At 35.3% G+C, this 23,613-nt stretch overlaps 1 protein-coding gene across 1 annotated transcript in view; it reads left to right on the top strand.

Moving 5' to 3' along the window:
* LOC150102287 (putative methylmalonate-semialdehyde/malonate-semialdehyde dehydrogenase [acylating], mitochondrial) overlaps positions 1–22,690 on the top strand; it is a 110,703-nt gene extending 88,013 nt beyond the window's left edge. The window contains exons 13-15 of the mRNA XM_090399642.1: positions 55–234; positions 3,294–3,392; positions 22,268–22,690. Coding sequence (XP_090255768.1) covers positions 55–234; positions 3,294–3,392; positions 22,268–22,369 — 381 coding nt within the window. The 3' untranslated portion in view covers positions 22,370–22,690. The remainder of the gene's footprint in view (positions 1–54; positions 235–3,293; positions 3,393–22,267) is intronic.
* The last annotated feature ends 923 nt before the right edge of the window (positions 22,691–23,613 follow it).

The raw sequence follows: 23,613 nt of genomic DNA, 5'->3' as shown, positions 1-23,613 counted from the left end.
TTGTATTTCTGTTATTATTAAAAATTTTTATAAATGTTTCTATTTTCATTCTAGCCAAACATGAAATGTTATAAAGAAGAAATATTTGGCCCAGTGTTATTAACTTTATCTGTAGACACAATGGATGATGCTATTTCTTTGATTAATACCAACCCTTATGGAAATGGTACTGCTGTATTTACCACAAATGGAGCTACTGCCCGCAGATTTACTCAGGATATAGATGCTGGACAAGTAAGCTGCATTATGTACTTTACACACACACACACACACACACACACACACACACACACACACACACACACACACACACACACACACACACACACACACACACAAGATAACTTTGTTTTATGAAGGGGTTAGGTTCCCACCTTACTGTTTGTAAAGTCAATCATTCGTAAATTGTGCTAAAATTAAAATGTATTTAAATAAGATTGGTTCCTTCAGTATGAAGAACTTCTACAAATGACCCATTTCCACCAGCCTGTTGATTTATTTCATTTGACAATGACTTTGCTTTGTCCATGATTACTGCTTGAGTTACAGGAATATTGTTTTGATTCATATCATCAATCCATAGCACTAGTAATGTTTCCATTACTTCACTCCTTGAATATGATGTTCTTGGCACTTTTGCATTGACCATTCCTGCACATGAATGCGTTATCTTATCTGCACTGGTTATGATTGTTGAAAATGTAGAAGACATTAACTTTAATGCTTTATGCACATCAGAATGACGCTTGCATGATTTGATGCTTCAAATCACCTTCATTTTTTCCTCAATAGTAAATGATTTTCTGCTTTTTTTTTTTTTTTTTTTAAAGCTGAAAAGACATCAAATTACTCTACATTTAAATGACATTTTTAATTTATTGTTTAAATACTAATATTGGTAAAACTTTTTTAGGGGACCAAAATGTAAACAGTTTTGTAATCTCTACCTGGATGCTTTATATTCTATATAAAACAAAAGTTAATTGCAAATGCTGCCAAAATGCTTCATACAAATCTTTTTGTCTTTTGTTTTGTTATGTTTTTTATTTCATTGTTTTGATTTTGAAATGTTCATTAATTTGAATCTTTGTAAATAGAGGAAACATAAAATGAGGCCTTCCTATATATTGCATTTTTTCATTTACTAGTCGTTCTTCTTTTTATATGCCAGCTTTATTTCATTTTATGTTACATATTTATTCCATATTGAGTGATGATGTTTAGGCATCATTAGTGAGAGCAAAGAATGATGGTAAAGATGAACAATGGAACAGTGCAGTATATGTACCAAATTTGAATCCTTGTAGTTGCACATTTGTTAAATTAAAAATTATCAGGCTGAAAATGATAATTAATTATTTATAATAAAATCTATTTTAATACAATTGAGTATAATAATTTCCCTAATTTTGGGGATGGTAAGGCAGATTAAGGATTGGTCAGTGAAGAAGAGGAGTTGTTCAACATGTGGAAATTTCAGCCAAGAAAGGGATTTTGCAGAACTACAAAGCTGGCAATTATGACAAACTTAGGAGGCAACTTGGAGCGGTGCCATGCCATAAGAAACTACATGGAATGAATGCCATTAGTGCATAGGAAGTGTCAAGAATTGTTTGAATGAGGCAGTATCAGAGCATATACATTTGGAGGATAAACCGAGTAGGGATAAAGTGGATGACTACCAATATAAAGCAGGAGCTGCAAGAAAAGAAAGCATTGTGGAAGGAATATAAACAACAAGGAAGGCTAAATCAGATTTTGAGAGAAATTAGCTAATCTGGCCAAAGTAAATCCAAAAGAGTTTTTTTTGCTATGTAGCAAATAAGAGAAAGAATGATTATGGAAAGATAACTTTACTCAGTGCTGAGGGTAGGAAAGTGACCAAAACAGAAGAAACTGTTTCTTCTGCTTTGATCACTTTACAAGGGTATGTTATCGAGGTGGTGATCTTGCAGTTACTGATGTGAGCATTGAGGTAAATGAACTGGAGGTACTCAGTATATTGAAAAATATCAATGTGAATACTGTCCAGCAGGCCTGGATGGTATGTCTGCTTATGCTATGAGAATGTTCAAGTGAACTATCAGTGCTTCTGATGAAGTTGTTTAATCTTTAACCTTAGCTCTGGCAGTCCTATTCCAAGGAAGTGGTAAGAAGGTAAGATAGTTCCATTACATAAAGGTGGTGGCTCCAAGACAGAAGTAGCAAATTACAGATCAATTAGTATCTTTGGAGTAGTGATTATAGTATTGGAAAAGTTGGTTAAAAGTAAAATTCAAGAATGGATTAGATAGGAATATGATACTTTATAGGGGGGCAGCATGGCTTTGTAAAAGGTAGGTTCTGGCTCAGTAATTTATTCACATTTTATATGATGACAGCAGATGTTCAGACGATATGATATTGACATCAAAATCAGAAAATCTCCAGAAGTTAAATTCAACATATTAAGCACTTTTCTCTCCAGCCAATAGGTCATGGGTTCAAATCCTATTGCACTGTAGTCACTGGTGTTGGTAAACGACTAGGTGGTAGATGAATTTCACTGAACATTGTGTGAGACCACCACCCTGCTTATCAGAGGCCTAAAGTGATTTTATAAAGTTCTGTGTTTGGTCTTTAGAGCAGGATTTCTGGATTATCTCTTAGCCTACCCATGATACTAACGTACAACAGATTTACAACTTTCCATGGATGTTGTAATTTACATTAAAAAAAAAAAAGTAAACTCTACTTCTTTAAAACAAGGTTCCTAGATGATACTAACCCTAGCTCATCCATTGTACTAAAACACACAGTTTTACAGATTTTCACTGGTGGAATTGACATTAATGGAAAAAAAGAAAAAATTATTCTTTCAGAAAAAAATAAAACCTTCTAAACATATTTTTTGCATTATTAAAATTTCTTAATTTATATCACAAATGATTTTATACTAAAAAGAAGTTATTTTTTTTTTAACTTTACAATCTTGTATTAGATTTATTAACATATAAATCTTTTTATTAATTATTGTTTATTTTTATTATTAATTTTTATTAATTAATAATGAATTCTTTTTTTTAATAGTGTTTTTTATTTATTGAGGAACTCATTTTTCAGTTCATCATTCCTTGTTTTTCAAAGTTGTTTCAACTTAATATGCAGTAATAGTGAGATACACCATTTTCATATTACTATGTTAGTGTTGTGCACTTTAATTTTAAAAATACTTATTTTTAGGTTATATTAACTACCAAAAGAAAATATTTTTGATGAAAGTCTTTTCTGAATTTTTCTTGATTTTATAACAGGTTGGAGTTAATGTTCCGATTCCTGTTCCTCTACCAATGTTCTCATTTACTGGATCCCGTGGCTCTTTCCTTGGAGATGCAAACTTTTATGGAAAGAGTGTGAGTATTAATTTGGTTAATTATTTTGTCATATTTTTAAGCATTTTTCAGCTTTCAAAAACATGGCTTTTCTACATATCATAATGTTCTGCTTATAAGTTTCATGTTCAGTAATGGCTATATATATATATATATATATATACACATACATACATACATACTAGAGCAAGTATTCCTAAACTTTTTTTCCCCATATGACAAAAAGACAAGGAAATGTTAATGATTGGTTCAGATCCTTTGGATCTGAACCAATCATTAACATTTCCTTGTCTTTATCAGAATATGTTCTTAGAGTTTGAACAATAAATAGAATAGGAGTGAAATGGATCCATAATCTTCTAAAGCAAGAGATTCATAAGAAAATGATAATGTGAAAGAAATTCAGTGTGCATAAGGATGATGTCAGTTATGAAAATTATAAGGTGCAGGCCAGAAGAATTACAACTGTTGCATGGCAAGCAAAGTCTGAGTATGAAAACAAAACTGGTTCTGCAAGCTAAAGACAACTCATAAGAATTCTGTCATTATGCTACAAGTAAAAGAAAGAATGAATATGCTATCTCTTCACAGAATGAAAAACCTCAGGTGTTTGAGGAAGGTACCAGAGCTGTTGCACAAACTGAATAAGAATTCGGCAATAGGGACTGATGGGATATCAGCACAGATGTTAAAAGAGTGTTCAGCTGAAATAGCCATTGCTTTGACCAGGCTATATAATTTGAGTCTCAGAAGATTTCACAGGAGTGGAAAGAATGTATGATAATTCAATTGCACAAGAACGGTGCAAAGACTGATGCATGCAATTTTCAACCTCTCTCTCTCTCTCTCAAGTGGGGGTGAAGATTTTGGAAAAGTTGGTTAAGGCTCACATACAGAAATGGGTTGAGAGAATCTATATCTTTCAATGAACAGCATAGGTGTACTATGAGAAGGTTATATTTGAGCCACTTGCTCACATTCTATACTAATGTTACCATTGAGTTAGACAATAGATATACAGTGGTACTTTTGACTTTGTTTTATTTTATTTTATAGCATGTGACGACATAACGGCCATGAGGCCCCTTTTACAGGGAAGTACGGCACCGTCTCAATCCCCCAAATTTTATCTGCGCTCAGAAAAAACTTTGATTGACTTTGCTAAGGGTTTTTGATGGAATACAGCATGAAAGACTCTTGTGTAAATTGAAGAATATGGGAATGATTTATAAAATACTGGTGGGAGATAAGAGGATGGCTGATAGACATCAAAAAGTGGTATATGTGGCATATCTGTCTGCAAGATTTAGGGTAACTAGTGGTGTATCACAACTATCAGTCTTACGTTAGTGACATTGAGAAGGATTTGATGAGACATACAGCAATTTGGTGACAATTCAAAGTTAGGCAGAGTGATCAGGAATGCAGTGCTTGCAGAATGATTTGAATAGGCTGGAATTGGGGGCATGTGAAAATGGTTTATCAGTTCAGTGTTAGTAAATGTGAAGTCATTCACTTTAGTGTGATGAGATATCCAGTGTCATATTATATTGGGGGGATTATGCTAGAAGAAATTGATCTTGCTAGGAATCTTGGAGTTTTAGTAGATAGAAAGTTGAAGTTCAAGGGTCATATAGCAAAGATTGCAAATATAACTAAAAGGATAATTGCCATGCTGAAATGAACTTTGACACGTAAAGATAAGTAAGTCATTTAGCCTCTTTTCAAGGCCTTGATAAGATCTCACTTGGACTGTTGTGTGCAAGTCTAGTCTCCTGGTTTTCATGGTGATACTGATTATGAAGACATATTGAGAATTTGTGAACTGCAGACACTAGCAAACAGGAGAAAGAGGAGTGATATGATTGAGACTCACAAACGTCTGAAAAGGTCATATAGGATATCAGTATATTGAATTTTCCTTTTGTGGAGGATTTGGAAAAGATGAGATTGCATCCTTGGAAGTTGAGAATGAATGCTGTCAATAAGGGAGTGAGAGCTAGATTTTTACTCATAGAGTGGTGAATGATTGAAATGGATTGCCATTGGAGGTGGTGGATACAGGTGGTGTGAATGGATTCAAGAACAGGTATGACAGCTTGTGTAGGTAATATGTGGCTTCTCTTGATGAGTCCCTAACTCCCTGGAGCCCTCTCTCTCTCTTAATAATATAAAACATCAGATTATTATATGTGAGCACAAATTTTATTTTCATTAATTATTACTTAATACTTTTTCTTTAATCTGAATCTCACCAATATATGTTATAAACCTTTTATTATAATGGGTAGGCTAAAGTTAAGTAATCTGTTCTCTGTGCTATAGAAAGCAAACAGTACTTTTTCAAACCACATCAGGCATCCAATAGGATGGCAGTCTCATCTCCAGTGATGAAAATTGCCTGTTACTTTAATGGTAGTAGAATAATTAGACTATTTAAATTACATTGTGCAATTAAACATCAATTGATGACAAAATGACTTAATTTTTCCAAACGTATTTAATATTTGTGATTATGGCAAATTTCATAATTTTTGTATCATTTAGCTATAATTGCAACTTGTCTTTTTTATGACGTTCAGTTTCGTAAATGTTAATTGACATTGCTTATAATTGAATGTCTATTATTATTTTGAGGATATGATCATGGTCATATCAGATGATTCAGATATTTTATCAGTGACATAAAGAAAGGTATGTTCACTGAGTGGCTTTCTTAAAAGTGGAACCAAATATTGTAAATATCATACTTTAAAATAAAGACACTTTGTAAAGATATACTACAAAAATAAATATTTTATGTATGAGATTTACGGCCTTGTCACCTTCGGAGTATTCTCCTCCTTTGTATACACTGCTGCCAACATTTCTTTCATCTTTTGAAACATTTCAGGAATGCTTCTTTCGTGGTACTGTGCAATTCTGTTAGCAATTTTCATTGAGTCAATCGACTCAAAACATTGGCCTTTCAGTGTCAATTTCAGTTTGGAGAATATAAAATAAAAAGTCAAGGCGAGTAAGCAGGGCTGTGGAACCACTGTTTGTTTCATGTTTTGCCAAAAATCGACAGATTAGTAATGATGTGTGCATTATCATGATGAAGCATCTATTGGTTTTCCCTCCAAGCATCAGGCTTTTTTTTTTTTTTTGATAGCCTTACAAAGCTGTTGCATAATTATTATTATTATTATTTGTCACCTCCAGGAAGTCCAAAGACTCATTGAGGAAGAGCACCTGCTCTACAACTCGGTTTCCACCACTCACAATTCACCAACTGACCGCAACTACACCAACATCATCTACCGTCGACCACTACCACTAGTATTTCCACAGACAATCACAAACACCCATGCTCACAGTGGGATTCGAACCCGCAGCCTTTTGGCTGGAGAGCGGGTATGTTAACCACTCGGCCAGCCAGGCTGGCAACTAGTATCATCAGGAGGATTACCTCAAGATAATACTAGTTGTTGACTGTCTTGCCTTCTGGAATAAATTCATGGTAAACAATGCCTGCAAAATTGATAAAACTGTCATCATCACTTTGACATTTGACTGCACTTGTCTTGCTTTTTTTTGGATCATGGTCAGGGCCACGCCAACCCGAGGGTGCAAGGGGTACACCGCACCCAGGTGGCAACATTGATAGGGTGACATTTTATGTAGCTAATATCTAATTTGGATTATACAATGCAGTATTAGGGGCAGCTGATAAAAGTTTGCACCCAGGCAGCAAATACCCTTGCCGTGACCCTTTTGACACCCACTGTGATGACAATTGAGCTTTTGTTTTGATGTCATAGCTGTAAACCCACATCACATCCCCAATAATGATGTTTTTTAAAAAACTTTCATCCTCATGAGCTCGACTGAAAAGCTCTTGACTCACATCAACTTGAATTTGTTTTTGATCATCAGTCAAAAGGCGAGGCACAGATTAGCTGCAGTGCTATGCATGCCTAAATTTTGTATAAGAATCTTATGACAAACAGTTTTTGAAATGTTTACTTCTTCAGCTACCTCATAAACAGTTAAATGGTGGTTAGAACGAAAGACTTCACTAATATTTTTTAACATTTTCATCAATTTTTCGATCTTGAAGGTCTTCTTCAACAGGGATCATCATCAACTGAAGGTCGGCCATCTTTAAAACATTTCCACTACTCATACGTTGGAGTCTGCCTAAAGCCTCATTCCCAAATGCTGTTCTTAACACTTCAGATGTCTCCATGAAAGTTTTTCCTAATTTGATGTAAAACTTCGGACAAATTCGTCATCATCATCACCAAATTCCTGCCATGTACCCTCAAGGGGTGTACAGGATATGATAGTACTACATGAAAAAAATTACATCATTACTAACTTCCTATCTACAATTTTCCTCCAAATCAGTCTGTTACTTGTCAAGGCTTCAACATTATCAGATCTTATATTTCTATCATCTAAGACACTTTGTACCGTATCAATCCACTTATATCTTGGTCTTCCTCTGGGTCGTTTTCCTGCCAACCTGGCAGAGAACACTTGTTTTGCTAATCTTTCTTTGCCCATTCTGTTTAAGTGACCATACCACCTGAGATTAACTCTGCTAACGCATTCTTGGATGTTGACAATGTCAAGTTCTTTCCTAATATCATCGTTTTTAATATGATATTGCCATTGATGCCATCTGGTCATGCCTATAATATTTCTCAGGACTCTCATATCTGCAGTCTCTAGTCTTTGGTCAAGTGTTTTACTTCTGACCCAGCTCTCAGATCCATAAGTTAAAACTGGTTTGAACACTGTCTTGTATACAGCTAATTTAGTGTTCCCGACTAATTTCTCTCTTATTCCATACGAATTTATTCAATTGACTTCCTACCATACCAGCTTTGCTGATTCTGTTGTCTATTTCTATATTTAATTTACCATCTTCAGTAAAAATCGTACCTAAGTAGCTGAAATGTTTCACTTGTTCCACAGGTTCTCCATTCACAACACAGTTGACATTTTCAATGATTCTGCCTATTTTCATTGTCTTTGTCTTTTTATTGCTGACCTTCATGCCATATCTATTACAACAGCTATTCAATTTATTCAGAGAATCTTGCAGACTTGTAGCAGATTTATTTAGAAGTATAACATCATCCGCATAAAGCAAAGAGCTGCTGATATTAACATCTCCAATTTTGATATCATGTTTAATACCACTTTCCTTCATAATGTGATCCATATAGATAATGAATAACAGAGGGGATAATGTACATCCTTGTCTCACTCCAGATTTAACATTAAACCATCTTCCTGTACTTCCTTCAATTCTAACTGCTGACTTACAACTCAAATAAAGACTACGTATTGCTTGATATAATGCCCCACTAACACCATATAATTGTAGCATATTGAATAGTTTCTCTCTTGGCACCTTGTCATATGCCTTTTCCAAATCGACAAAACTTAAATACAGATCTCTGTTATATTCCCATGCTTTCTCGACTATTTGTCATAAAGTGAAAATCTGATCCTGACAGCCTCTTTTTGGCCTGAATCCAGCTTGTTCTTAACCAAGCTTTTCTTCCACAATTCTTCTCAACCGTTTCTCAAGTATACTTGCATAGATCTGCCAGGAACACTCAGTAGGGAAATACCTCTATAATTCTCACATTCAGTTTTATTTCCCTTTTTATATATGGGTACTATGAGAGCTCTACTCCAATCATCGGGAATTCCTCCCTCTGTCCAGGCTTTCTGAACTATGCAGTGCAGCCACTGTAAGACTCTTATACCACCATGCTTCAGCATTTCTGGTCGAATATCATCTACTCCTGCTACCTTTCCACATTTCAAGCCTTTGATGGCTTTTTCTACTTCAAGTATAGATATGTATTCCTGACTGCATGCCTGGTCAGTGGTTTTTACCACTGCGCTGTCATCACTGCTTGTTTCATTTAGCAGTTTTTCAAAGTAATTATTCCATACTTTAAGGATATCTTTTTCTCCAGTTTTCATGTCATCTTTATCATCTCTAACTCCTTTTACAGTACTCTTTCCTCCATTCCTAAGCTTCTTCAACAACCTCCAGAATATCTAAGATGAAAAGCCAAAAGGCTATTTTTTTCCTGGCGAGGTTGATATAAGTTAAGGGGATAAAAATCCCTTATTGTTTTTTCAGCCAGTAAGCGAAACTAAGATCGAACACTACGATCTGTAACGTTTCATGCCGACGAACTGTCAGCCTTTTCAAGCATAAGGGACCACTTGGTAGTGCCACACCACGGCAACTCGTTGCAAAGGTGAAGCAAGCTTCCTCACTGTTCTTGATATTTTCTCATAATGTAAAACACAGCTCTTAAGAGATGTAGTACTGTTTTACATTATGAGGAGAGGTCACTACCCAGACCGGTTTCAACCTTTTTTGAGGTCTCATCAGTGAGTAGCTAGACCTAGTTAATATCAGAGTTTAAGTGAAGAAAACTTACATACTTTTGCTATACGATTGACCGTAAGGTGTGCCACTATATTACATTATAACATAGTATAACTAAGATGAAAAGCAAAAAGGCTATTTTTTTCTGGCGAGGTTGATATAAGTTAAGGGGATAAAAATCCCTTATTGTTTTTTCAGCCAGTAAGCGAAACTAAGATCGAACACTACGATCTGTAACGTTTCATGCCGACGAAATGTCAGCGTATCCAAGCGTAAGTGACCACTTGGTAGTGCCACACAGACAGTTCGTTGACAGTTCGTCGGCATGAAATGTTACAGATCGTAGTGTTCGATCTTAGTTTCGCTTACTGGCTGAAAAAACAATAAGGGATTTTTATCCCCTTAACTTATAACCTCCAGAATATTTTGCCACCTTCTTGATATTTATTTTCTATATTCTTGCCAAAGTCCTCCCATGACTTTTGTTTAGCTAGTTTTATACAGTGTTTAGCATTTTTGCATTTGTCTCTGTATTCTCTAAGAGAACAAGCTGACTTATTTGACAGGAACTTTTGATATGCTTTCTTCTTTTCCTTCACTACCTCTTTAACTTCCTGTGTCCACCAGGGAGTTCTGATTTTTTTATCCTTGCAGACAACCTCACCACATGCCTCTCTAGCAGAATCAATCAATGTTTCCTTCAGAGTTTGCCACTGAAGCTCCAAGGTTTGATTCCTGTTTTCAAACTCTTTCATTTTTTCTTCAATAATCTTTGTGTATTTTAGTCTACAATTCACATCTGAGAGCTGCTCAACTTTTATTCGCTTTAAAACCTTCTTACATGTTATTCTTTTCAATATGAAATTCAATTTTATCCTACTCAAGACTAAATAGTGATCACTTCCAATTTCAAATCCTCTGTACACTCTAGTGTCCTGCACCAGGGAGAAAACATCACTATCAACAATAACATAGTCAATGAGACTTTTCTTATTTCTTGCCTCCTCTCTCTCTCTCTCCATGTGAATTTGTGCACATTTTTATGTTGGAACATGGTGTTAGTAATAACCAGTCCATGTCCTGAGCAGAAATCCAACAGAAATTTGCCATTATTATTAGCTTTGCTCTATTCTCCAAATTTTCCCAAAATATTTTTGTATGTCTCATAATCATTTCCTACTCTGCTATTTAGATCCCCAACAAGGACCAACTTTTCCTTTTTAATTGTGTTAGTTGCTTTGTCTAAAGGCTCAAAAAATTCCTCCACTTCTACCTTAGTAGAGCCTTCTGTGGGACCATAGGCACAAATAAGTCTCATTGTCCAGTTCCCCATTCTCATATTTGCCCACATTACTCTACTTGAGACTGACTGCCATTCAAGAAGATTAGCCTCGTATTTTGTGTTGAATACTATGGCTACTCCTTCTTTTCCTTGATTGAATATAACATTTCCTGAATATAATATTTTGTATTTATTGCTCAGAAAGATCTCACCAGTTTTTGTCTTTTTTGTTTCAGTCACTCCTATTATGTCGATCTGGTACTTATCTAATTCCTCAGCTAGCTCCATTTCTTTGCCATTCAGGCTTCTTATGTTGATAGTACCAATCTTTAACTCTGGTGATGTTGAGTTGGGGACAAATTCGTTGAACTCAAAAAATCACTCATTTTAAACACAACAAAAAATCGGCAGAAGCACCAAACACGTTGACACAAACATATGTAGTACAATAACTAAGCAAAATATGTTGTGGTTATCGCTAGGCCATTTCCCAATGTTGCTGTTAGATTGCAGCATATGAAGCATGCAACTAATAGTGCTTGTTTTGCATGATAATTCAAAAGTTCAGGGATTTTCTGGATAACCCTGTATAAAGCAATTATTTTTGTGGCATATATTTAGATTATTGAATTAGGCTGAAATAGTCTGCACCAACTGCACCATAGTCTGTCATTGCAGGATCCCGGTTTATTATTATTATTATTATTACCCCCCCCCCCCCAAAAAAAAACCCATGGAATCAAAGACTCATCTAGAAGGTCCTTTTATCATAAATATAGCTCATCAGACCATGCTTTAAACATGCTCAGATTCTCTGCAGACACTACACTCTCAGGCAAGGCATTCCAATCATTCACAACTCTGCTTGCAAAAAACCTGCTTCTCACTCCCCTGTTCACACCCTCTTTATACAATTTCCAGGGATGACCTCTGGTTCTCCCCTGATATCCCACTGTTTTCTGTAGAACATCTCCAACATTGATCTTATAATAACCCTTACTAACTTGTTGGTCTCTATCATATCTCTCCTCTTCCTCCTATCCACTAGACTCTGTAAATTGCATCTTCTCAATCTTTTCTCATATTCAACATTCCAGAGGTCAGAAACTACCTTAGTCAGTCTACTCTGGACCCTTTCCAACATCTCTTCATCCTTTTGAAACCCAGGTGACCAAATCTGTGCACTATAGTTCCATGTATGGCCTAATCAAAGCCTATAGAACAAGAATCTCCCTACTTCTACAAGTCAGTGTACTCTGCATCATTCCCAGAAGTCTTTGTGTTGTCTTCACAATTTTGGCAATGTGTCCTCTAAATTTCAGATCCTTATCCACTATCACCCCCCTAGATCTCTTATTTACTCCACCTCTGACAATATATCCCCACCAAGCATAAATTCTGCATCCCATCTTTGCTTCTCAAATTTTAAAACCTTACATTTTGTAACATTGAACTCGCATCCCCATTCCCATGTCCAATCACTCAATTTATTCAGGTCTCCTTGTAAGGCCACAATATCTTCTCTACTCTTCATAGTTTGTCCCAACTTTACATCATCTGCAAACCACTGAATATCTCCATCCAAATCTTCACCAATATCATTAATATACAAATTAAACAGTAATGGTCCTAAAACAGACCCCTGAGATACACCACTAGTGACTTTCTTTTTCCGGGATATTGCTTCCCCATACACAAGTTGTGTTGTGAAGTTGTGTTAGCTATCAGACTGGCTATCTGATAGCTATCAGATAGCCAGTCTCTGATCCAATGCACTAATCTAACATCCAAACCCATCCACTCTAGTTTGACTACCAACTTATCATTGGTAATCTATCAAAAGCCTTTGCAAAATCTACGTATATTACTGTGTATCCCTCTCCTCTGTCCAAGGAAGCAGTCAGCTTATTGTAATAAGTAAGTAGATTACTAAAATATTATAATATAATATTATGCTACAGCTTTTTTTGAAACGGGAGAATATAATTAATTTGTCATTAACTGTTTATTATTAAAGATGCAAAAACTTTAGAATAAAAGCCAAAAGGCTATTTTTCTGGCAACCTTAATAATAATGAAGGGGATGCAAATCCTTTGATGTTTATCTGCCAGTAAACAAAACTCTAAGAACTAGGACTAAGATCTATGAGTTTCATACCGAAAAACTATCGGCAAATCCAAGTGTAAGTAACCACTTGGTAATACAACACCAAGGCAACTTGTATCAAAGATGGAGCAAGCTCCCTCACCATCCTTGATATTTTCTCATAATGTAAAAACACAACCCCTAGGGGATGTAATACTGTAATTACATTATGAGGAGAGGTCACTACCCAGACCAGTTTCAACCTTTTTGAGGTCTCATCAGTGAGTAGGTAGACCTGGAAGATATTTTTCATAATGTTTTTACATTATGAGAAAATATCAAGGATAGTGAGGGAGCTTGCTCCCTCACTATCCTTGAGTTTCGTTCTCACTATTTCTTAGAGTTTTGTTTACTGACAGATAAACATCCAAGGATTTGTATCCCCTTCTTTAATATAAAAACTTTATTTTTAGCTAGTAGACATTTATAATTATCAAATTGTACATTTGCACTAGAATATATAGCAGTCTACTGATATTGCATTCTTAATTTGTTCATTGAACAAACTGTTTATAGGTCATTATTACAAATATTAAGATAACATATTAAATTAATACTAGATGGGAATGGACATTTTGATAACAATCAAATATTTGGTGTGTGTGTGTGTGGGGAGCGGATTATAAGAACCTATGTTCTCGAGTATGCCTTGTAATATCTGGGTATGCAGAGAGTAGTGTTTTTGTTTCAAAAAAAGGAAAATGTTAATTAAAAAATGGTCATCTTGACAGTATATTGCATACAGTTTGCAGACTCATAAATAGAGTATGTTAATGATAGATTAGTATATCTAGTTTTAATTCAGTGATGCACAGTCAGTTGCAGATCCCATTTTAGTTCAGTAACACTTACTGAAATTGCAATAATGCTTGCCTGTTTTTATTCTTTTATGGTTTTGTTTTATGGCCAGAAGCATAGAAAGAAAATAATTCTAAAGCTGGAGAAGATTCTAGAACTGAATCATTGCCAAATGACAAAATTGGCAGTGGTATTAATTTCAGGAATACCATAGCTCATTGTACTTGGACCATTTGAAAAAACTTACAAAGTATGAATATGGAAATTAGCTTAAGGGTCAAAGTATAACTGAGAAGAGACCTCCACATAGCCTTTAAAGGAATGCGGAGAACCGACCTGGGCTTCTGACCTAATGTCCAATCCTCACCTTCTCGTGGTGCACCCTGTTGGGTATCTACCTGGATGCTGAACAAACGAGGATGGGCTGACAATTTGGGATTTAGCCGACCAAATTGTATTCTTATTGGCTTAAACCAATATACAAAATGATGATACAACATGACAAAATTTCATGCTGGCTGGGGCGTTGCCTGGTAAAACAAGGCCCCCCCCCCATTGTTTTCGCCAGGGAACCAGGGCGAACAGTGAAAATTCAGCTACTGGAACAAATCTGAAAGCACACCCCAACTCAACATCACCAAAGTTAAAGATCGGTACTATCAACATAAGAAGCCTGAATGGCAAAGAAATGGAGCTAGCTGAAGAATTAGATAAGTACCAGATCGACATAATAGGGGTGACTGAAACAAAAAAGACAAAAACTGGTGAGATCTTTCTGAGCAATAAATACAAAATATTATATTCAGGAAATGTTATATTCAATCAAGGAAAAGAAGGAGTAGCCATAGTATTCAACACAAAATACGAGGCTAATCTTCTTGAATGGCAGTCAGTCTCAAGTAGAGTAATGTGGGCAAATATGAGAATGGGGAACTGGACAATGAGACTTATTTGTGCCTATGGTCCCACAGAAGGCTCTACTAAGGTAGAAGTGGAGGGATTTTTTGATGCTTTAGAAAAAGCAACTGACACAATGAAAAAGGAAAAGTTGGTCCTTGTTGGGGATCTAAATAGCAGAGTAGGAAATGATTGTTCAGACATACAAAAATATTTGGGGAAAATTTGGAGAAAAGTGCAAAGCTAATAATAATGGCAAATACCTGTTGGATTTCTGCTCAGGACATGGACTGGTTATTACTAACACCATGTTCCAACATAAAAATGTGCACAAATTCATGTGGAGAGAAGAGGCAAGGAATAAGAAAAGTCTCATTGACTATGTTATTGTTGATAGTGATGTTTTCTCCCTGTTGCAGGACACCAGAGTGTACAGAGGATTTGAAATTGGAAGCGATCACTATTTAGTCTTGAGCAGGATAAAATTGAATTTCATATTGAAAAGAATAACATGTAAGAAAGTTTTAAAGCGAATAAAAGTTGAGCAGCTCTCAGATATGAACTGTAGACTAAAATACACAAACATTATTGAAGAAAAAATGAAAGAGTTTGAGAACAGGAACCAAACCTTGGAGATTCAGTGGCAAACTCTGAAGAAAGCACTGATTGATTCAGCCATAGAGGCATGTGGTGAGGTTGTCTGTAAGGATAGAAAAATCAGAACTCCATGGTGGACACAGGAAGTTAAAGAGACAGTGAAGGAAAAGAAGAAAGCAATCAACAGTTCCTGGCAAATAAGTCAGCTTTTGCTCTTAGAGAATACAGAGATGAATGTAAGAAAGCGAAACACTGTGTAAAACTAATTAAACAAAAGTCATGGGAGTACTTTGAGAAGAACATAGAAAATAAATATCAAGAAGTGGTAAGATATTCTGGAGGTTGTTGAAGAAGCTTAGAAATGGAGGAAAGAGTGCTGTAAAAGGAGTTAGAGATGATAAAGGTGACATGAAAACAGGAGAAAAAGATATTCTTGAAGTATGGAGTAATTACTTTGAAAAATTGCTAAATGAAACAAGCAGTGATAGCACTGTGGTAAAAACCACTCAACAGGCATAGAGTCAGGAATACTTGAAGTAGAGAAAGTCATCCAAGGCTTGAAATGTGGAAAGGCAGGGAGTAGATGATATTCTACCAGAAATGCTGAAGTATGGTGGTATAAAAGTCTTATAGTGGCTGCACTGCATAGTTCAGAAAGCCTGGACAGAGGGACGAATTCCCGATCATTGCAGTAGAGTTGTAATTGTACCCATATATAAAAAGGGAAATGAAACTGATTGTTAGAATTACAGAGGTTCCTATTGAGTGTTCCTGGCAAGATCTATGCAAGTATACTTGAGAAATGGTTGAGAAGAATTGTGGAAGAATAGCTTGGTGAAGAACAAGCTTGGTTCAGGCCAAATAGAGGCTGTCAGGATCAGATCTTCACTTTACGACAAATAGTTGAGAAAGCATGGGAATATAACAAAGATCTGTATTTAAGTTTTGTCGATCTGGAAAAGGCATATGGCAAGGTGCCAAGAGAGAAGCTATTCAATATGCTACAGTTATATGGTGTCAATGGGGCATTATATCAAGCAATACTTAGTCTTTATTTGAGTTGTAAGTCAGCAGTTAGAATTGAAGGAAGTAGAGGAAGATGGTTTAATGTTAAATCTGGTGTGAGACAAGGATGTACATTATCCCCTCTGTTAATCATTATCTATATGGATCACATTATGAAGGAAAGTGGTATTAAACATCATATCAGAATTGGAGATATTAATGTCAGCTCTTTGCTTTATGCGGACGATGTTATACTTCTAAATAAATCCGCTACAAGTTTGCAAGATTCCCTGACTCAATTGAATAATTGTTGTAATAGATATGGTATGAAGGTCAGCATTAAAAAGACAAAGACAATGAAAATAGGTAGAAGTGTTGAAAATGTCAACTATGTTATGAACAGGGAACCTGTGGAACAAGTAAAACATTTCAGCTACTTAGGCACGATTTTTACTGAAGATGGTAAATTAAATATAGAAATAGACAACAGAATCAACAAAGCTTGTATAGTAGTGTTAGATCCTGAATGAAGGATTTTCTAAGAAGTTGCTCATTCAGAATGTAACATGAAAATTCTTACTGATTTAAAATAATACCTGCACACCAATGTGCAGGTATTAAAATATACATTGCAGATATTAAAATATACATTAAAATATACACATTACTGCACACCAGCAGAAAGTAATACGACTTTGTTTGTTGTATAAGAGAATGCATATTAATATGTGAATTGTATTAGAAATATTTGTAGTCAAAAATGGAAAACTAAACTAGAGAATTGTGTACAAATTAATGATTCCACGTAAAAGACGTTAAATTTGTGTCCTATTAAGCTGTCTCAAATAACGTAAGTCGACAGACAGGTCATGAGTAACAGTGCAAGGGTCGCGTCTGAAACGCACGTATCGGTCGTAACGCCAGAGGCTATAACGTAAGCGCGCTTTCCTCGAAGACAGCACTTAACAACAATAGGGAGAGTAGGGATCATCTTAATGGCATTAAAACTAAGGATCATGCGAAAAAAAGGATACAACAAAAAGAGGGCGCTAGAACATGGGATATAAGGCAATGCGCGCCATATTGAGAGTCCTTTTTTGTTCCGGATTTCATCTCGAGGATTCTTGACCGGTGGTCGGAGAAAGGACGAGCCAGGGTTCTATGATGTCGGACAGTGGGCCGTTTTCCTGATTTATGCTGAACAAGATTCCACGCAGAGCCGTACGCAAATCATCAGCCTGTGCAGAGATCGAGCCAGCCGCAGGATGTCCCATCAGAAAGGAGCGGAGATAGGCCTCAGTTGAGGAAGAAAATAGTTTGAATCCGGCAGCAGTAGAAAGGACGATGTAGCCAAAAGCAGACGCTGAGATTGCCGATCGAAGGGTGACCAGAACAACATGTGGTAGTTAATAGACCTTCGGAAGGAACTGGGTAATGTAGAGATCTTTGTTATATGTTATGGAAGTGATAGAAGATTGAAAGTTATGTTTCATTAAGTAATGTGGACAATCCTTTAGAGAACTTGGATAAGATTTCGTATTTGAGACAGCAAAATTCTGTTGGACAAGGAATTGTCAGGAATGAATCTAATTGTATGTGACTGAAGTAATAAGTGTATTTTGTTTAGTAGATAACCTTAACTGAGAAAGCAACAAGTTGTATAGTATGTACTCTATGAATAGCATGCATGAGAGAATCTTAATTTAGTGTAATATTGTCATTGCTTTCTATTGTTCTGTGTGATTAACAATTTGATCTGTCTAGGTGAACTTAATTAATTTAGAATTGTTTAATTATCTTAGCATGAGATTTAACTTAGCATGGGATTTAGAAGTTTTAGTAATTTGATTCAATTAAGTTGTAATTGTCATTTAGTTCCAATAAACATGTTTTATTGCATATGCCTGAGTCATGCCTGAATTTGAGATATCAAATTACCACTTATAAAATTAGAACCATGGCGGGAGAAATTTTAGATATATATGTTTAACTAATAGATCATTGGTCATGACTGCAAAGTACCGATATCTATTTAAGCGACTGTTAGAGTGTATGCCAGTGAATCTAGGAATATTTCCCTGAACTTGAATAAATTCCTGTTATAGGATACTGGCTGGCGCAGTATAAATATAAATTTGCCAGTATCTGAAAAGAAAATATCCCTAGGTGGAATCTAGTTAGAATACATACAAGAAAAGATAATAGAGGTTAATGAAGTATATAAAATAAGAAATTATAGAGAGAGAAACAACAACAACAATATAACAAAACAAAGACAAACATAACAATGGCGCAGCAGTCGACAGGATGTATTTAGGGCCCCTAAAATTTAATTGAATAGATCCTATAGCACTGTAAGTTGGTCTTGAACTTGCATCAGGCAGTTATTGGAATTGAAAAATTTGAGAAAAGGTTAAATTTAGTAAATTGTAAGCTGATAGCAGGTATGTCTAATCCGACCAGTTCTGAATTGGATGATTTGGAATTTTTCTGAATAATAAATCCCCAGCAAGTAATTCCACAGTTCTCTGGGGAGGAGACTGATGATGTGGTCATGTTTTTCGATTTTGTAGAAGAACTAAGAAGGATTGGCAGATGGTCTGACTTCCAACTTTTTGTGCTGTTATGCAGCAAGTTGGTATGGAAGGCCAAGACTTACTTTCAATCATCGCCAATCCTGAAAGAAACACGTGATTACGGTAAATTTAGAGAGATCTTAATCTCACAATTTTCCAGAGTGAAAAATGTAGGGCCAAACCTTTGGAAGCTGCAAAAGATGATACAAGGGGATCGGGAGAAGGTGTTGGATTTTTACAACAGACTACTCACTCTCTCAAATACCTTCGACATCCCCAGCGAAGACAAGTGTCACCTAGACTCGGCAGTCTTCCAACATTTCCGAATAGGCCTGAGACAGGAGTTGAGAGAGACAGCCTTTAGAAAAGGCATATCCAATTTAGCTGAATGCTACAAGGCTGTAATAGAACGAGAACAGTTGCTAGGAGACATTAGTCCTGCAGCTGCTTCTGTGCATGTCAGGGTAATTAAGGAAGAAAAAGATAGTATTAGAGACATAAGCACTACAAAGGGAGATAAGGAAAAAAAGATAAGGGTGAGCAACAGAAAGCACAAAAACAGAGTGAGGAGAGTAGAGTTAAGTCAGTTTGTCAGATCACAACAGCCATTCCCGATCAAGATGAAATCCATTCCATAATTAAGCAGGAGGTTGAGAGATTGCAGCAGCCGGTAATGGAACATCTTGATGCGATGCTTAACTGACTACAGTCAGGCTCAATGGAAAATACAGAGAATTCTCACTCCCAAAATGAGAGAACTACTATCTTAATTCGTAGGGAGGTTGAAAGGATGTAAGAACTACTACTTAACAAATGGACTAGGAATCTAGGAATATTTCCCTGAACTTGAATAAATTCCTGTTATTATAGGATACTGGCTGGTGCAGTATAAATATAAATTTGGCAGTATCTGAAAAGGAAATATCCCTAGGTGGAATCTAGTTAGAATACACACAAGAAAAGATAATAGAGGTTAATGAAGTATATAAAATAACAATATATGAAATAAGAAATTATAGAGAGCGAAACAACAACAGCAATATAACAAAACAACGACAAACATAACAGTAGACAGTCAATTGAATAAATTCATATGGAATAAGAGAGAAATTAGTCGGAACACTAAATTAGCTGTATACAAGACAGTGTTCAAACCAGTTTTAACTTATGGATCTGAGAGCTGGGTCAGAAGTAAAACACTTGACCAAAGACTAGAGACCGCAGATATGAGAGTTCTGAGAAAGATTATAGGCATGAACAGATGGCATCAATGGCAATATCATATTAAAAACGAGGATATTAGAAAAGAACTTGACATTGTCAGCATCCAGGAATGCGTTAGCAGAGCTAATCTCAGGTGGTATGGTCACTTAAATAGAATGGGCGAGGAAAGATTAGCAAAACAAGTGTTCTCTGCCAGGTTGTCAGGAAAACGACCCAGAGGAAGACCAAGATATAGGTGGATTGCTATGGTACAAAGTGACTTAGACAATAGAAATATAAGATCTGATAATGTTGGAGTCTTGACAAGTAACAGACAGATTTGGAGGAAAATATTAGATAGGAAGTTAGTAATGATGTAAATTTTTCATGTAGTACTATCATATCCTGTACACCCCTTGAGGGTACATGTGAGGAATTTGATGATGATGATGATGACTAGTACAAATCACAGCTTACTTATTAATTAGAAGAAAATAATGTTGTGGTAAGCAGAAGTTAGAGTAATATGGATTAGAGAAGGATCACATGGTCCACTCATACTGGACTATAATTACCACTTAATTTGGAAATAACAATATATATCATCATTATAAATTGTACTGAGTTTTTATCTTGCTGCCATCCACAAAAGGTTATTTGTAAACCTATAGTACATTTTATACCATGGGCAGGCTAGAGATTTTTTTTTCTTCTATTTTTATCAATTTATATATATATGTATGTATATATATATATATATATATATATATATATATATATATATATATATATAAAAATATAAGCCGAAATTTGAAACGTTTTTTGTCTCCAGCTTACCAGCCCGGAACTCGTTTGGGGAGGGGGGGGGGCAGAGCCTCCCTGGTGTATATATATATTGTATTCTTCATTTTATTTATTTTTTACATAGTCTGGAAACCCTGCTCTAGAAACTAAACATGGACATTTTTCAAGCCACTCCAGGGTCCCAATAAGCAGTGAAGTGGTCTCACACCAGGCAATGACATTCACCTCCCTCCCACCTGAAGACAATCACATCAATGCCCATGGCTAATGGTCGGAGAGTGGCCAACCAGGCTGGCAAAAGTACAGTGCCAAATAGGGAATGGAGGAGAGATAATGTTTTGAATATGCTTTGCTTAACTTTGTTTTTTAATTAATTGAAATGGAATTCAAAACCAGTATTACAATTTACTTCAGTATTATTCCTGAAAAAGTATACATTGCATTTGTTATCTTGATGGTGATAGTCATTCCAGGATGACACTGATGTATCACAATCATTAGTGAGTTAATTTGATGCACAAAGTGTTGACTTCTGTCAACTTGTTTCAGTTAACTGAGCATTCTGATATGAACCACGGAAAGGCTTATTGATCATCTTGAATTTCTAACAATACTACTGCAAGATATGCTATCCTTAACGGCAAACCTCAGCTAGGTTATGTTAAAGCTGTAATTGAGATAAAGTATATCTTAGCATTATATAATAATACTGATTAATATAGATCATTAAACATACTTAGTCCTTTGCTGACTTTCCTAGACCACCCTGGGCTTGATCATTATTGCAAACTGTTTTTGACTATAACTAATCTTTATATTCAGCATGGAAAGTTGTCCCCTAAGATTGCAGTGATCATTAAAAACAACTATCAGAATGAAAGAATTCTTTCTTACAAAAAAAAAAAAAAATTATTATTTGAGGATAGACTACTAAGGTAACTCATTTTGAAGAAAGCGAAAGGATTGTAAAAAGTCATGCCATCAAGATAGAAGCTTTTGTTGTCTGGTTTAGAAAATATATATTCTTATTCACCTAATATATATTTAGTTTAATCCACTAAAATTTAAAACCTTTATAGGCTTTAATAAGTCAGCTATAGACTTTAGAATTTTAATATTGTTTATATTAAGCCTTATTACTAGATTATTTGCTGGTCTAATATTTTATTTTATCTATAGGGAATCAACTTTTACACACAAGTGAAAACTGTTACGCAACTCTGGAGGGGACAGGATGCAACACATTCTCAAGCTGCCACAGCCATGCCTGTTATGAAATGAATTATGAAGCTTTTCCATTTAAAGTTCAGCACTGGAGAGTATGGAGTCATAATGTACTATAGCTTACGTAAAGAAAATTTGATCAGGTTTCTGAAAAATCAGTTTGTTTCATGCTCCAGATTCAGTAATGTTGGGATGGAGAAGATCATACTAGAATTCAGTCTTCCATGTACAGAAAATAATTATGAATGTATATTTCTCTGGTATTGGCCAGTTGTAAATTGTTTGCCACAGCTTTGATGACCATGTATTTCTCTCTTCCTAAGATATATGATGTATGTACAGCTTTACAATTTTACAGTAAAGTCCTATTTTGTTTTACGTAATCCTTATTTCTTTGCCAATTAAATTTACATGATTGTTTTTTGGGGGATTAGATTACTTTTCTATGGTGTAACCAGTAAGTCTGAAAATTTGATTTTATTGTGGAATTAGCCAGAATTGAAAGTGTAGTTGATCTAATATTATGTCAGCCAGTGACATGTATACACATCGTATGAAAAGAGGATGTGAAATATTCTGTTATTATCTTAAACATAATCATCTTTTCTGCAAGTTACCACCTTAATACATTCTAGTTCTCATTTGATGTCATTTCACTGGATGAAAACAATAATATATTTGCTTATATAACAAACTAATGTGGGCCAAAATAATTGTTGATTATAATGGAAGGTTTGTAGAGTGAATTTCTTTTAGGATATCAATAAGTGCTATTGGGACTTGGGCCAGAATAATACAATCTCCTAAAATCATTTTACACGTAATTAAAAAGAATAATAATAATAATAAGTATATGAGAGTGTATGATGTTACTTGTAATTTAAAAGTGGCTATTTGCTAACAAGATTCTTTTAATTGTTGAGGATGCAACGAATGCCTTAAGATGAAAATGAAACAGTGTCAGCCAAGTATCTGCCTTTGAATTGTAGTTACCATCAGTACTTGGCTCATTTTTTAGACACTTATTTTTTAGATGATGTAAGTAAGCTAGGTAAAAAATAGCTGGTTTGAATTTGCTTAACTGTGCTAAATGCCAAATCTGCAATCTGCAAATGTTGCAAGCCTGGTGAGACATTTGCAGTGCTTTACTGTTTCCTCCTTCACAACCTTCTTTTATTTAGGTCTAATTAATCTGATTTTAGGAGATCTTAATGAATTTAAAAGAAAAACAACTGGTTTTCCAAATTTGGCCAATTAATTGTGACCTGTATTTAAGATACCAAGCAATTTTATATAAACTT

This window comes from Typopeltis vanoorti, chromosome 10 (assembly GCF_054136105.1).
Source record: "Typopeltis vanoorti isolate ZY-2024b chromosome 10, IOZ_Tvanoo_1.0, whole genome shotgun sequence".
In the NCBI taxonomy this organism is placed as follows: Eukaryota; Metazoa; Arthropoda; class Arachnida; order Uropygi; family Thelyphonidae; genus Typopeltis; species Typopeltis vanoorti.
Note: the sequence above shows the minus strand (reverse complement) of the source record. Positions and strands in the feature narration are given on the sequence as shown.